The sequence below is a fragment of the Musa acuminata genome, chromosome BXJ1-2 (assembly GCF_036884655.1).
Source record: "Musa acuminata AAA Group cultivar baxijiao chromosome BXJ1-2, Cavendish_Baxijiao_AAA, whole genome shotgun sequence".
Taxonomy (NCBI): Eukaryota; Viridiplantae; Streptophyta; class Magnoliopsida; order Zingiberales; family Musaceae; genus Musa; species Musa acuminata.
In genome coordinates this window covers 24,775,162-24,790,957 of record NC_088328.1, presented here as the reverse complement: position 1 = coordinate 24,790,957, position 15,796 = coordinate 24,775,162, and the positions used below count along the sequence as shown (strand labels likewise).

At 35.4% G+C, this 15,796-nt stretch overlaps 2 protein-coding genes across 4 annotated transcripts; one reads left to right on the top strand and one right to left on the bottom strand.

Annotated features, from left to right (window-relative positions):
• Window positions 1-499: 499 nt before the first annotated feature.
• On the bottom strand, window positions 500-5,851 carry LOC135603570 (mediator of RNA polymerase II transcription subunit 31-like). Of its 2 annotated transcripts, XM_065094317.1 has the most exons (8): window positions 5,696-5,851; window positions 5,482-5,579; window positions 4,545-4,641; window positions 4,326-4,404; window positions 3,224-3,519; window positions 3,010-3,062; window positions 2,160-2,206; window positions 500-962 (listed from the first exon to the last, which is right to left on the bottom strand). In XM_065094317.1, exons 1-6 carry the CDS (start codon window positions 5,743-5,745, stop codon window positions 3,059-3,061), a joined length of 624 nt encoding a protein of 207 aa, XP_064950389.1. In that variant the 5' UTR covers window positions 5,746-5,851; the 3' UTR covers window positions 500-962; window positions 2,160-2,206; window positions 3,010-3,058. The 2 variants fall into 2 exon arrangements, with proteins under 2 accessions (XP_064950389.1, XP_064950388.1); XM_065094316.1 differs by lacking the exon at window positions 3,010-3,062 and having other exon boundaries at window positions 785-962.
• A 1,791-nt stretch (window positions 5,852-7,642) lies between these two features.
• Window positions 7,643-14,111, top strand: LOC135603543 (putative casein kinase II subunit beta-4). Of its 2 annotated transcripts, none has more exons than XM_065094315.1 (5): window positions 7,643-8,145; window positions 9,743-9,958; window positions 13,053-13,162; window positions 13,239-13,404; window positions 13,768-14,111. In XM_065094315.1, exons 1-5 carry the CDS (start codon window positions 7,929-7,931, stop codon window positions 13,896-13,898), a joined length of 840 nt encoding a protein of 279 aa, XP_064950387.1. In that variant the 5' UTR covers window positions 7,643-7,928; the 3' UTR covers window positions 13,899-14,111. The 2 variants fall into 2 exon arrangements, with proteins under 2 accessions (XP_064950387.1, XP_064950386.1); XM_065094314.1 differs by having other exon boundaries at window positions 7,644-8,145; window positions 9,740-9,958.
• Window positions 14,112-15,796: the final 1,685 nt, after the last annotated feature.

The following is a 15,796-nucleotide window of genomic DNA, read 5'->3' as shown; positions in this document are numbered from 1 at the left end:
ATTGGATATACTCGAGGACTTCCTATTCGAGATAATGGATGAATGAGGAATGCATGGTACTTAAAAATGATTATTTACTAAACATTTTCCAGAATATGACCAATATAGGCAACAAAAAGCAAAACGAAAAGGGAAGGAAAACAATAAACTTGTGCAAAGTAGATAGAGCTCGATTGATATGCTGCTTGTATCCGCGAATTGATGTTGCATAGTAATGCAATTTACATAGGGCTCGTGTAATGTTTGTTTAAACAAACGCGTGGAAAATGCATGTTTAATCAATTCAGCTACAACTTGATTGAGACGCTCGTTCAATGCATGTTTATGATTGGGTTGGTCGAATGATGAAGCCACAAAATGAGGACATGTGATGACACAAAGCCAAACACGAGGAAGCCACCACGAAGAAGAGGGCGGTGTGTGTTTGTTGCCAGGAATTCAGCTCCATTTCCGTGAAGTTGTTCCCTTGCTGCTTGAGTTTCTTGCAATAGGCTCCACCTTGAAGTACTGGTATTTTAATTGACCGGTCAAAATCTTGACATAGTCGAACATGAATCATAACTTCATGTTACATGTGTCATGATACTACATCATATCAAACAAACATATCAACAAAGTTGAGAAATCATTTCAAGCAAAGTGTTTATCTCAACAACCACGACAACTTGAGAATTGGATACCAATTTGGCTAACGCTACATCTACCCTCTTGTGGATTGACAACTCTGAACTTGAAATAATGAATAAGATATAAGCTTCGATACGACCATCCATGTCAGTATGCCATGAGAACCTTCTGGGTGGAAGGAAGTTTGAGAGTGAAAAACCCACAAGCCACAGACTTCGTCAGTAAAGAAAACTGAAGCAGCAACGCATCCTAGAGAGTGATTTGTAGTTTCTTCGAAGCCATCAATACCATGAAATATTGTTATGTAAGCTATGCTCCATATCAGGACATAGGCCCTGTCCACCAAAACCATAAAGGGTAAATGAACTAATATTAACCTAATCCATACAAATGGCAGGAAAAAAAATCTGAAAAAGTTTGCCCATCATGAGCAGTATGTTCCAATTTATTCAACTGAAAATGTGATCGTAGAAAATATGTTTCCCCCATTGATTGAGAAAAAAACTTAATTTTAGATGTGATTCTCAGCGGTGTCAATGCGTGATCGTATAATAAATAGATATAAAAACGATAAAACCAAGCAACAAGACAAAGTGAATGGATGGATATAAACTGCACATAAATCAAACAAGTTAACTAATCTACAGATGGATTAAAACTTAACCATATAGCACACCCAGACCCATCCCATGCCCTAATCCAATCAACTTCCACATATATATAAAGTAATCCTGGTCATCCATATCAATAACAAGCCATAAAAGAAAAAAAATTGATAGAACTATGTTTTTACAGAAAAATAGTTGACTATTAGACTAGCATTATTAAATCACAAACAACAACATATCATATTAACTTGTCTGTAAGATATTCATCTGAATCCCTGCTTTTGACATGAACTTCTAAGAATAAATCCTATGCTCTGCACACAGTTAAAATAATGCTTAGGACTTGTTCGAGAGGCAAAAAGAAACCAATCTTGTTTCTCTAAATATATGTAGGAAAGTATTCCAAAAGGATAACTTACCAACAAAATTTGAAATATATATATATATATATATATATATATATATATATGTGTGTGTGTGTGTTAAAGGCTCCAGGAGCATCAAAATGCCAATATACCTTAAAGCCTAAGCAAGAGGCACAGACAAGCAACTCTGAGTAATGCCATAGGCCATAAGCATTCATGACAAATTATTTTAGACATAGCAGAACTAAGATGTAAAAGTTATTAACTAATATCAAACAATTGAAAAAATATTTTGGCACATTAGCTCAAAAAATTAAAGTGTATTGTCTAGTTCTAGATGCAGCATGGATAAAGCAAAAGTATGACAGCAGCAAAAGACAAAATAACATCGATGAGTGGAAAAAAGAAAATGAAGAATACAAAAGATGTATGTCGAAACAAATAAAGTGAGAATGGAGATGACATGGAGGAACTCAATCTAAAGCATTGAGTATAATCGAAGAATCAAAATAAGACAGTCACATGAATGTAGCTAGAGAATGCCTACATAGAAGCAAACCTGATCATTTTCTTCTAGGAATGATTTGGCCCTTTCAATCTTCTTTCCTGCAATTTATAAAGGACTTGTGATTACTTGTTATGCATTAAATATCATATAGATGGATATATATACTTTCTATAAGCACCATAATTCTATATATCAAGGAAAAGAATCACAAAGTATTAATTAAGTACTAAAGCTAAGGCTTTTTAAGACAGTTTAAGTTAAAAAGGCAATGGGTTTAGACAAAATATAGGATACTAATGTCATGACTCAAGTGGCTTTTATAAACCTTAGCACATCACTGAAATGCTTAACCCTAAGATTTTGGTGCTCGCTATATAAAACATACCTACATCGCCACTAATTCCTACTTTTCCAACATGGTTTTCTAAAAGTGTCATAATCTCTCCACTCGAGTTCTTAAGCCAAAGATATCACTACTTAACCATGTAAGTCATTTATGCCAATCAACCTATTTGTAGTCATTTACTATGAGAATGGGGCATCACACTTAATCAAGTTTCTTTACAATGTTTTCCTTCTGAATATGGATGCAAGTTTAAACTTTAAAAAAAAGGCTGGAATAGGCGGCCTTGTAGATTTCTTAGGTCAAGTCAGACTAACCTAATTAATACATCAGAGGTCTGCAAATCAATTAACTATATAGCTTCACATTATCAAAGTTCCATCAAGGTCCAGTTGTTGGCTTATAAGAGGAGCAGTTTCATAGCTGGTTCCCTGGCAGCTCAACATATTGGATATGTCAAGTTATAAGAGAACTCATATGTCACCCTATCAAATCAAAGACATGGCAAATTTACACCAAATCTAACAGAAAAATGACATAGATAATTCATGCATTCACCTCTTGGATGCATGTTTTACTGGACCGACATTATGACTCTAAAGCCATATCACCTGTCAAATAAAAGTTAATTATTGATTACCAGGTCCCAAATATCATGTTAATCAGGAACATGAATGATAATGTTAAGAAATGTATGGTATAGGCAAACCAAATGATATAAATGAGAAAATTGCTAATATGATCAAGGCATTCTAGATACTAGTAAACATACTTTCTCTTCCTACGATCTCCCATGGTATTTCTGATGTCACTCTTTGGGATGGCAGATCCAGGTTGTCCCACAAACTGCATTGGAGAGAGTGCTGAGGCAGCAGAAGTCATAGGTGGCATTGATGGAAGTGGAGGTGGAGCTGCATTTGGAATCGGCGCTCCAGCCAGAAGAGGAGCTGGAGCTGGAGCTGAAGCTGGAACTGAAGGAGGTTCAGGAAGGGAACGCGGTAGAATGTGCTTCAATCTGTTGTTCCTGTAGTTCTTCCAGAAATAGTACTGTTGCCGATGAGCCAACTCCTATGTGAAATGTTGCAGAGAATTGTTAGTAATCTATGAAAACTAAAATCATCACATGGGATGAGAACTCAGAAAAGCATTCTTCACAAAAAAAATTTCAGATTGACTTTAAACCTCAAGAAGGTAGGTTAGGATTTGCAACAGGAAAAAACAGAGATGGCACTGAGAAGATTAGAAATTGGATCCACCACATTTTTTCTTAACAATCTCAGCAAGCTATTTTCAAGGATAAGTAAGATTTACCATTCTATATAGTCCAATATGCATGTTGAACCATGACCATTTAGATAGCAAACAAATCTGTGAAGTTGTCAAAACAGCATACACCATTTACCAAATACCCATGTTTCACTTAATTTATGTTTTATCATAAAACTCAGTAAAGTAGCTAATCACAATCATAAACAAAAAAATCGAAGACAACCATATTCATTCAGATTTAAATTCCTAGTATTAGAGGCCCTTCAGTCATTATGCATTGTTCATCTTCTTCAAATGATAATTAGCAGTTCAAGTTAATGTGACAATAGAAAGCATCAGATACTTGAAATATCACAAAACAGAAGCATTAGAAAGAACGTAACAACCAGTAATTAGTCGAAAGATTATTATCATCCTAACAAATGAATATCCAAAATACATCCAGACAAAAACCATAACTTTTCCTTCCTTGTAACAAGTCATAAAAATCATAACAGCATAAGAGCCTAATATTAAAACTAAGAAACTAAGAACCCTATATTTACCATACAGAAAAAATAAATAAAATAAGATCATTCACAATGATCACATGCTGGTAACATTACCTTGCTACCAGGATGTGCCATTGCATTCCGAAAGTTAGCATTTTGGAGAAGCTCAAGAAAGAAAAGGCAATGAGGATACCTGTGAACAAAACAAGGCATCAGTTAGTGACACCAAACAAGTAAATATTTCTTGTGTAATCATCTTTGAAGAAGATAACCATTTGCGTACAGAAAGATGAATTTATGGTGATCATCATGTCGCTTTTTAGCTTCACTCACATTATGAACTTTATGTACTCAGGCCTTTGCCAATATTTTAGATATTTTAAGTATCCGATGAAGGCCTCATCCTCAAAATAGCGATTTTGAGCAAGATCTGTTTGAAGCAAAATAAGGAAATACATCATGTGTGATAAAGTAATGGAGATAAAGTAATGGAGAACACCACATGAAGAGTAATATTAATAGATTACTCATTTCCAAATTCATCTTTTTTTTATAAACAAAAAACATCATCAAGCTAACATATCAAAGAACCTAAGGCTGAAACTTAGTGCTGTTTTTTGATAAAGAAATTATCCGTCAAGTGGCTTTTATAAGAACGAATACAATCCTGAATGCCCGTTTTAGAACGAGACAACCATTATTTAAGATAGATTGATCAGAATATGACCCTCATCAGACAGCAAATGATTAGGTTTTTCTCCCAAGTTGCACGCAACAAAAGCAGCAATGGTTTCATAAACAATATAATTTTCCATCAAAATGCGTACAAATATAAGAAACTACAACAAGCTAGACACTAATTTTAACATGCACTTAAGGAGCTGTTAAATTCTAAAGGGCTGAAACCCTCTGTCGTCTCTTGAGATTCAAATGAAAAAAAAAAAAAAAAAAAAAATTTCACCGTCAAGACTTTCCAAAGAAGAAATAAGAGGGACAAAAATCACTCAGCATACTGAATTTGGCTACAAATACACAGACCTCAAATATCAGATATTTAAGAGTTACGAACGCAAGTAATTTAGTGTATTTTCCATCATTCAATCTGGAACGACGGGAATGCCACAATCTCACAAGATCCAATTACAGTTGTACACGAGCAAACCATTTCTGCCTAAATAGTTCTCAAAAAACGAACACAAGCTTTCTAGATTCATGGGGAAGCATATAGAAATGCGACAGACTACCCTTTTTCTGTCGCACAGTAACTCACAGTGGATGTAAGTCGGGTTGGAGAGACATTGAACGAACTCCAGCTCGAGAAGAAATCGTTGGCGACCATCGTCAGGGTCCTTGTAAGGGTTCTTAGATCTGTACAGAAACACCTCATAAGGATGAAAGAACAAGGAGCAAACAGAAACCTACGATCTAACAAAATCAGCTACCGAGAAAGAGAGGGACAAGAGGTTAGGGGAAGAAGCATTTACGAAGTTTGGGATTCAGCGGGACGATCCGCGTCGTCTCTGCCGGAAGCCATCACAGCAACCCTAAGGCGCCAAGAGTTAGGGTAGAGCGAAAAAGACTTGAATGGAATCGATTAGACTGAGAGCATCGTAGAATCCAATTGGGCTGCATCGGACCGGCTTGTAATCTCTTTAAACGGGTCTGGTTGTAGAGTTCAATACGGCCTATTTGTAAGTGCAAATTCCCAATCTTAAAACGTTTTTAAGGATAAATCCTTCGTACAATTGTAAACCAACTTACTTTTTACAACCCTCTCTTTATTATTTTATTATTGATAACCCTTTTTTAGTGATAATCTCTTTTTTAATATAATATTTTTATTTTATTATTTACTGTCTTAATATTACTTTCTTTTTTTTCTTCTGCATAACCTCTAATTTCATCATCATCATTATTGTCTTAATATCCTTGCAAAGAAGAATAGAAAGAATAAGAAGAAAGAAAGAAGGATATAAATATGAGGTCGAAGAGGGGGAGACAGAAAGGAGGAGAAGGAAGATGAGAGTATACGTAAAGAGATAGTTTAAAAATATTAATTTTTAAAAATATAATTTTAAATAATAAAAAGATTATAATTTTTAATTCGCAAGGAGTTTATTTCTTATTATCAATTCAAAATTGATGACATTTTATCTTCAAATTAAGCTCAATCCATATGGTATTTTATTTAAAAAAATATTATTGAGTATTTACTCAATATAGCTCATCCAATTGATTTTTAACTGTAGGCATCTTTTTTGTGATGAAAATGACCCTTTGCCCTCCACCAATTGCCCCCAATCATTGTAGCCTCTGCTCTCATCACAAGCGATCTTGCTAGTTATCTCATATTCTCTTCCTCCTTTCACTTTCTTCTCTTCCTCCCCATCCTTTCATGTTGTTGATCATTCTTTGTCGTCTGTTGCCTTCTCGAGGATAAGAAAAATGGAGGCGAGAGGAGGGATAAGATAAGCATAACAGTAAAAGTTTATTTTGATAAAATGCTCATCTTATGGGCATGTAACTATGATAAATGATAAATGTAGAAGTTTGTTATTAACTATCCTTTTTGCTATAGATTTTTTAAAAAATAATAAAATATTATTTTATTATATAACCAACATAGTATTATTATTTTTATTTTTTATTCTCTAATATTTTTTATTTTATCCTTGTTGCTAATATTATTCTCTACCAATATCGTCATTACATACATTATTATTATCGATATCATATTCATTATATTCATTATAGAGATCGCTTTTCATCCCCTGTGATATCACTCTATTCATTGTTGATGACATTATTAATGCTTGTTTGATAATTCTTCAGTGTTTATCTTAGGTATGACTAAAGTTGACCTCGTTTGATGCCGTGTGATCCCGTTAGTTGCCCCATTGATGTTTTTATAGGGAGAAAGAGAGAAAAGGATAAGAGAAAAAAATAAAATACTGAAAAGGAGTAGGAGAGAGAAAGAATGGTATTTTCGTTTATTTAAAAATGACTTAAAAAATATTTTAAAAAAAATAAATTAAATTAAAATTATAAATTATAAAAAGGGTTGCAAATACTGTTATCTTAAATGTAAAGACGTAGAAATTGTACATGTACAATCAGCGCAAAAGCACGTACGTCTTTCCTCGGAGGGAAACGACGATATGAGAAGCGCCATAGGCGAACGTTCAAGATGCAATCAATCACGTTCAGGAATCCTTACCAATGACGTCCGCAACCTTTCTTGTCCCCTCTTTTAATCACACTCTTACGAACGGTCGAGATGCGATCTATCGGGTTCCGGAATCCTAAATGCCAACGTGTCCTATGTTTACATTTCTACCCCTCACGGGTGAACGGGCAAGATGGAATCAATCGAGTTCGCGAATCCTGACCGCCGACGAGTCCTTATAATTACATTTCTACCTCTTTGCCATCCTTCTTCCTCGCTCGCTCTTCGATCCCAAAGAAGCGAGCGCGCTCCTTCCTCTCTCTCTTCTCCCCTCGGAGGGGAATAGACCACAGTAATTTTTCTTCAGATCCTGGTTCCTACGCCGAATTCGTTGTCGTTATTCTTGAAATCGAGGTTCCTTTGGCCCCAGATTTGGCGATTATTCTGGATTTCAGGGTTTCCGTTTGGTTCCTTTGCGGAAAGGCGCGGTGAATCTGTTTCGAGCTAGGTTCGGGGGAGACGGTAGAGTGGATCGGAGAGAGGAGGGAGATATGTATAGAGAGAGGGGAGGGAGCGGGTCGAAGGTGGAGATTGGAGCCGTTGATCGGAAGCGGATCAACGATGCCCTCGACAAGCATATGGAGAAGTCTCCGCCATCGGCTTCGAGGGGTTTGAACAGCAAGGAGAAGGATAGGCTGTCGGTGCCGTCCACCTCCTCCGGGAAGCAGCCTGAGCACCGGTCCTTGTCCAAGAACAAATGCTCAGATGGTGAAATTTCATTGTCCCTTTATTCTTTATTTTTTTTTTTTGTTTCTATTTAGGGATTTGTTTTGTTGCTGTGGACGACAAATAGTGACCTAAAAGACCTTTCGTATATGGATTTCTCGTCTTGATTATGTTTTTCTTTTATCTCAAGATCTGTTTTGGTTCGTAAATTTCTTATTATAACCACGTATGCAATTCAAATATAAGGTTTGTGTTTGGGAAAGATAAATTGCACATATAGTACCATTCTCCCTCCAAAACAGAAGAAAAAGAAGGGTAACATAAAAGGTCGGTTCAGTAAATATGATAAGTGGAAACGTAATCTAGTAGTCCATTCTGATGAGCAGGTGACAATCAATTTTTGGTACATGGAGTAGATGTCCCTAAGAAGTCTGTCGTGATTTTACTTCATGAACAGGTTACATGGAACCTATCTTGAGTTTTTGAGGTAGTTCATATCCCAGGATCCCTATATTCCTGATTTAGGTTTGTTATGGAGCTCTCTCTGCAGGTTGAAAAGTCAGTCATGCATTTTTTTCATGATGAAGACATTAGTTTCTGGATTTTTCATGCATTTCACAGCTAAAATTTGATTGTAGATTTCACCTTTGCCTTCTTCGTCTATGCCATTCTCTTATGAAGGGACATTTTTTGTAGCTCACCAAGATGTTTGCCGATTATCCCTTAGTGTGAGCTTCACAGTCAATCCATTGATTGGCACAATACACATTGCTAATTATTTGTATAGATTTTACCACTGCATTTCTGGAATTAATCCCGACTGGAACATCTGGTGTGCTGAATTTTATGAGACTCTTAGGAATATTATTGGATGTTTCTTCAGCTTGTTGGGTAGCCATATTCAGCTTTACAAACTTCGTAGTCAATGGGTGTTTTCTCTTTATTTGAAAGGAAGAAGAAAAGGAGTGGATTGTGTAACCAATTGCTTCCCTAATCTTGAATTCACTAGGGAACTTGTTTGGTTCTCAAGATTAACTTTTTGTTTCTGATCTGTTATCAAATTGCATGATATTTAAATTTACCTAGGTGGCTTGAATTATTTGTACAATGTAAGATAGTTGTCATATGAGCAGGTCATTGTATTAAGGCTGAAATAGTACTATATATCTTGTCAATAATCTAACTTCTGTTTTGGTTTTGATAGGCAGTGATAGATCTGAATTTAATTTTACAATGAAGAAGACATGTAAGTACAGGAAATTGATGCTAAGTATGTCAAGATCAGTGAGCTGGAGTTGGTGCGCAGATGTGTTACTGTTCCTCAATAGCAGCACGAGTTCTGCATTCTTGGATGTCTCCATCATTTCCTTAAACATCTCGAATAGACTTAGTTGACCTCTCAATTTAGTTATGATGATTGTCTTATTGTATGTGGATGTACTGATGCTTCCATATATTCAATACTCCTCCCCTTCTTTCTCCTTGCATATACCAGTTTCATTTTATCTAATGTTAATTTAGCATGATTCTAGGTTTCATCATCTTTTTTTCTTACTAATGTTTATTATTCTTGTATGATTTTTGGCATATTGGTGCGAATAGGCCTTTTTAACTTTTGCTATATCGGGTGATACAGAAGAATCAGAAACAGATAGTGAAGAGTCAGATGTTAGTGGTTCTGACATGGAAGATACATCTTGGATTTCATGGTTCTGTAACCTAAGGGGGAACGAGTTTTTCTGCGAAGTTGATGAAGAGTACATACAAGATGATTTTAACCTATGCGGGCTAAGCAGTCAAGTCCCATATTATGATTATGCTCTCGATCTGATTCTGGATGTTGAGTCTTCTAATGGTAAGCATGATTACCTTTATGTTCACTGGGACTTGCCTAATTGGATACCATTTTATTTTACTCTTATTACAGATAGTTAATGCACAATTGATAGTTTCAATATTTTGAATCCTAATTATTTTCTGTTCTTTGGGTAGTTATGGATCACTTCTCTAGGAAATTACAGTAGTTAGGCTGGTCATCATTTTCTTTATTGTTGAGTATTATCTGCAGTGTTAAAGTTCATGTTTCCTTTTTTTTATTGGTTTATTAAGCCTCCATATCCTAAGTTCTTTAGAGTTTTAGCACACAAGTTTAGGAGAAAGTTCAGAAAGGAAACATGTACAATCATCTTAAGTATAAACATCGTTTCTATTTTTTGGAATTCTTGGATATTAACATATCCTTTTAAACATAAATTCTTGCTAACAAACAAGTAGTGAACAAGCTTGAGGAGTTCAGATAGCTTTACTAGGCTCTGCACATAGTATTATGGAACAGTATGCTAACAATATTTTTATTTCTTTTTAAGACAGCAAATATCCTTTATCGGGACACTTCTTTCTTTTTTTCAAAGAATACCATAATGTTAAGGACAAATGTGTTTGTGTACGATGATTTCTTTAAACACTAATTACCTGTACTTTAGATATCTTCTATTTCGATTGTTTCTAATAGACAACTATCTAATGCATTTTGATTAAGCGCTTTGTGTGTATGTGATTATATGGGCTAATTACAGATTACTCATATAATTAGTTACCTTTAGCATTTCTGTCCTTATACTTTCAAAAGTTATAATGAGATCTCTATATTTATGAAAGTTTTTTAATCCCGTTTTTTTTCACGCCATCGACTCTGTTGACGAAAATACCGTAGGTTTTACCACTGAGCATGTGCAGTATTTTCGTCAGTAGAGTCGACGGCACGAGGAGAAACGAGATTAAATGTTTTAGTTTTTTAGATATAGGGATCTCAATGTAATCTTTGAAAATGTAAGGATTGGGATGCTAAAGATAACTAATTACAAGGGGTAATCTGTAATTAACCCGTGATTGTCTTTTACACTGTTTATTCATCTTTAGTAACTTTTGCTGTTAGTGAATTTTGGTTTCTTGGGTTATCATGATAAAGCACTGTTGCATGTGTTTTGCCAATTCTACTCACATTTTTAGCTCCAGCTGAGACTTCATAATTTTGTGGTGCATAGACATCTCCAAGAGCTATTTTGAGGTTCATGAAATTTTGCTCTTTAGTTGAATACTTCATTTCAATCATGATATATGCTAATAATAGATAATTTCTGGCTCCTTTTTTGCAGAAGCCAAAAGAGGTAATATAATTATTTGAAGAATTAAAACTTATTTACAAAAGTAATATTTCAGAGAAGAAACAAGAGAGAATATATCATGTACAGTTGTACACGGAATTTAGCAAGACAAAATCATGCTTGTGTGGCAACTACAAAACCTCCATCATCAACATAGCTAGCCTATGATCCTGATCCTTTATTGGATTGCCATGGCACTGCATTCTTAAGAAGCATATATTTTCTTTCAAGTTAGCTGGATCCTTCCATCATGGAGCCATCTGATCCTGTCTTCAGTTCTTCACCCTATTTTCACTTGATATACTTTGGAAACTTTCAAACTGTTTCTGTTGTAGGTCTAAGAAGCAGACAATTTGGAAGATATAAAAAAGTTATAGTCACTGGTCTCCAGACTAAAGAAAGAATACAAACGACCAAAATTGGAAACAAGTTTAAGTAGTATATTATATTTGAATATTTTGAAAGTATTGAAAATTTTGATCATGTTACAAATGAGTGGTTAAGTTATTAAACCTCCATAAATTTCTGTCACATAATCTGCTTTAGAAATTTCTTACCCATTCTTTACTTGCTATCAATCAATCAGTCAAATCATATGATCAAAGATGACTACCTGTTGATGTAAACCCACTGCAGATAATTTGAGAGAGAGAGAAGTGGAGGGCTCATGAACTTCTGGTGTCTAGACTATTTAAATAATATCAAGGACTACAAATGTAAACAGGTGATGGATATATAGTTTATGATAATGAAAGTATAAACAGGTGATGAATATATAGGTTATGAAAGTATTGAGAGACTCAATTGTATTAGAAAGGAGAGGCTGTGTGTTAAAACCCTAACTAAATGATAGATGATTAGTAACTTTTTGTCATGATTACCTAGGTTAAGTTTTGAAACACTGAATGATGGATGATCAGCAAGTTATCTGACAAAACTAACCTCCCTCCTCTTCACATATTTTATGTTTTTTTTTCATTTTTTTTGTAGAAATGAAATTGAGGATATTATGTCAGTCTGTTCTTCTCCCTTTTTTTTCCTTTTATTTATGGTGAACTTTGAGATTTTTCTTGGGGTAAAAAAAAAAAACCATAGCTTACATGAACACAATTCATACAATCATGCATCAAACGTCAAAACAGAGTAGTAAGGCATAGTGGCAAAGGAGATGTATCCTGACTGCAAGAGCAGTAGGATTCTGATTCTCTCAAGTCCAAAAGAGTTGCTAGTTTTAGGTACTCGTACCCATATGGATTTAGCAGTAGAGACGATGGCTACAAAATTAACTTGTTCAGGAGTACCATATGCAAATCGACATTATATCTAGGTTAATGATGGGTTTCTTCTTTGGGAGATTGACAATGAGGTTCCACTTGTAGGAGATTGGCTGTGGGTGAGGTTGAGGGATGATGCAAGGCATGCAGTGGTCAGCCTCCAAGCCAAAAAATGACACTCATTGATCTCCAAATTTGTTGAGTAGAAGGAATTCCAGAGAAGCCTCTAATTTACTTTGCATTTGGCATTCTTTGTGCCACAAACTACTGCACTCCCGTGATAGACATATATGTGAAAGAATGGTGTAATCGATGATCTTTGGAGGCTAAAAAAAAGACAAGAAAAGAAAAGGGTGCTGAAAGTTGTATATATGAGAACAAAATCTTTTATAGCTTGCTCTTTGCATTGAACTCTATGCAATTTTTTTATTGGCTGATAAAATCAATACTTTGTATTTCTTGTGTGGGACATGGAAGTTGGGAAATCTTAATGGGTTTTTCAATTGGGCAGGAGACATGTTCACTGAGGAACAAAATGAGTTAGTTGAATCAGCAGCAGAGATGCTGTATGGTTTGATTCATGTTCGATACATATTGACCAGTCGAGGGATGGCTGCAATGGTAAAATCTTATCCTCTCTGTTTTTTTCATTTCTGAATTGCTCATCAATGACATTTTGTACTGACATGTTCTGTAGCTTGAGAAATTCAAGAACTATGACTTTGGAAGGTGTCCTCGAGTGTACTGTAGTGGCCAGCCCTGTCTTCCTGTTGGGCAATCAGATATTCCTCGATCAAGTACTGTGAAAATATATTGTCCCAAATGTGAAGATATATACTATCCACGATCAAAGTACCAAGGCAGTATCCTTTTTCCCTCTAGTTATTCTTCAATAGGATGATTGACTTATGAAAAAATTCTTAAATAGTAGATGCGTTTTGATAAGCTGCTTTTCCAACATGATTCGTGCCTGTCTGCAATCTATTATGTGTTTTTGGTCTTGGTCTTGGAACACTATTTTGCCAAAGCACTATCTAGTTTAACGACACATGAATTATATTTCTGCGGCAATGCTAATCATGTGCATCTAAGTTCTGCTCAAGCAGTTTGTGCACTGTCCCAAACCTAACAAAGTTATTTCATATTTACTTGATTAAGAAAAGGATTTACTCTTGCTGCATGGATACCTAATTTCTGTCTATCGCTATTTGCTTGACCATGCTTAGATATTGATGGAGCCTACTTTGGGACAACATTTCCTCACTTGTTTTTGATGACGTACGGGCACCTCAAGCCACAAAAGCCATCACAACAGTATGTTCCCAGGGTGTTTGGCTTTAAAGTTCACAAACCATGACAATGGAGGTTGAGCCACCGGATGAACAGAATTCTGTTGCTTCTGGAGGTGTTATCATAATGCAGCAAGTGTCAAGCTGCTTTAATTATTGAGAAAAAAGAATCTATAATGAGTTGTCCTATTTTGCAAGTTGTTTTTTATATTAATCTTATAATTACTGAGCAAGTGTAACTTTTCATGGTTGATTATTAATTTCCATGCTTCATTTTGCCAGGTTAGTGGCTTTTGCCCCTTTTTTTTTCTCTATCTTTTGGTTTTCAACAATAATTTGGTGAAAGATTTAATATCTAGATGGATTACTTACATGACATCGACAATAATGATTTTGAAGATTTCTGTGCGTCCAGATGTATGCGTTGCACCCATATCATCTGGAAATGAAGTTCTTTGCTTTTATTGATGTATGCTTAATGCATCTCTTTTCTAGAGTGCTTTACGTGGAAACAGTTCTGCAGTTATTGGTCAGCTCATATGATTTTTATACTTTGGGAAGTATATTAAGGTCATAAAGCCTTCAAACTCTTATGTTTTTCCTTCTATCATTGGATATCCAAAGGTTTTATAGTAGATCTCACCAAAAGGGGACAAAAGCATGGATTTGGGTGATGGTATATCCTAATTTCAATGTTCCTGATTGTTTGTTCTCCTTTCATTGAAGGACCTAATGGTGTAAACATGGAGGCAGGGCCAAGACATTTGGCTCACAGCAACAGAACCCTCAAAATAGGATACTGTTGTAAGAAGGGGATGATTTACAGGTCAGGCTTGTTTGGCATGATTGCCTTCGTTTTGTCAACGAGAGCATGACATTAATTTATCTGACATCCTCCATCATAATGCTTGTTTCTTTGCAATGAATGCCAGCCCTAGATATTTTTCATCTTATTGGGAAAAATTTTCTCAGTAAATACTAGATCTATATTTTCCTTACAAACAAAGAAATTACTTATGTCATAAAAGAACAGCTTTATCAAGTGAAAACAAGAGGACCATGGACGACTTTGCAAACATAGAGTGGGACAGTATTAGATCAGCTAGGTTTAAACAATATACATGCCAATAGAAAATGACAACCATCTTAGCTGTCTCATAAAATGTTTCTCAGTTTACATATGAATACCAGTGAGATCAACAATGAAATAATAAATAATAAATAATTGATGTTGGACAGAAGCTAATCAGCAACGGGTCATGGATCAGTACAGGAAGGTGAGGAGAGAAGTGCTCTTGCGTTTTCCATGGCTCTTCTTCAGTAGACTTATTCTCCCTGTTTCCTCAATTGACCACAAGGAGGGTCTTCTCATTTATACGAGAGAAGGAGAAACTTCTGTTCTCTCTCATTGACATGAGAAAGGAGAAGATTTTCTCTCCATGAAACATACCTCCTCTTGTTGAAGATTATCATCTTCAACAATTAGTTTTTGTGACTATATTAATGAAACAATACTGAATGCTAAAAGAAATGGATAGGATTGGAGTTCTTCGTATGCACAATCATGATTACTGCATCCTATTATTTCTTGAGTACTAAGGCCTCATCATATTCTTGTTGGCCTGTGGTTATCCGATCCCCCATGTCCTCCTGATGAGAAGATGCAATGGCTTTACCTGCATATGGAGCCGTGGCTTAAATCTGGACTTACCTTATTAGTTATTTATCCATGAATAACAACATAGGGTGGGCCAAGAAAAGGACATGAGCACTTGCTTGCTGCAAACTCTAAGGCCGGCCTTGCAATTGCTAATTTAGGTACTAGCAGTGATTTTACAAGCCAAGCACAAAGCACAGACTTCAATTTGGGAAGAACTCAAAGGTCTCACTACAAATCAAGTAGAATTGAAATAAAAGGAAAATAAAATAAGAAAATTAGAAAAGAGGGGAGAAAAGAGAGAGAGAG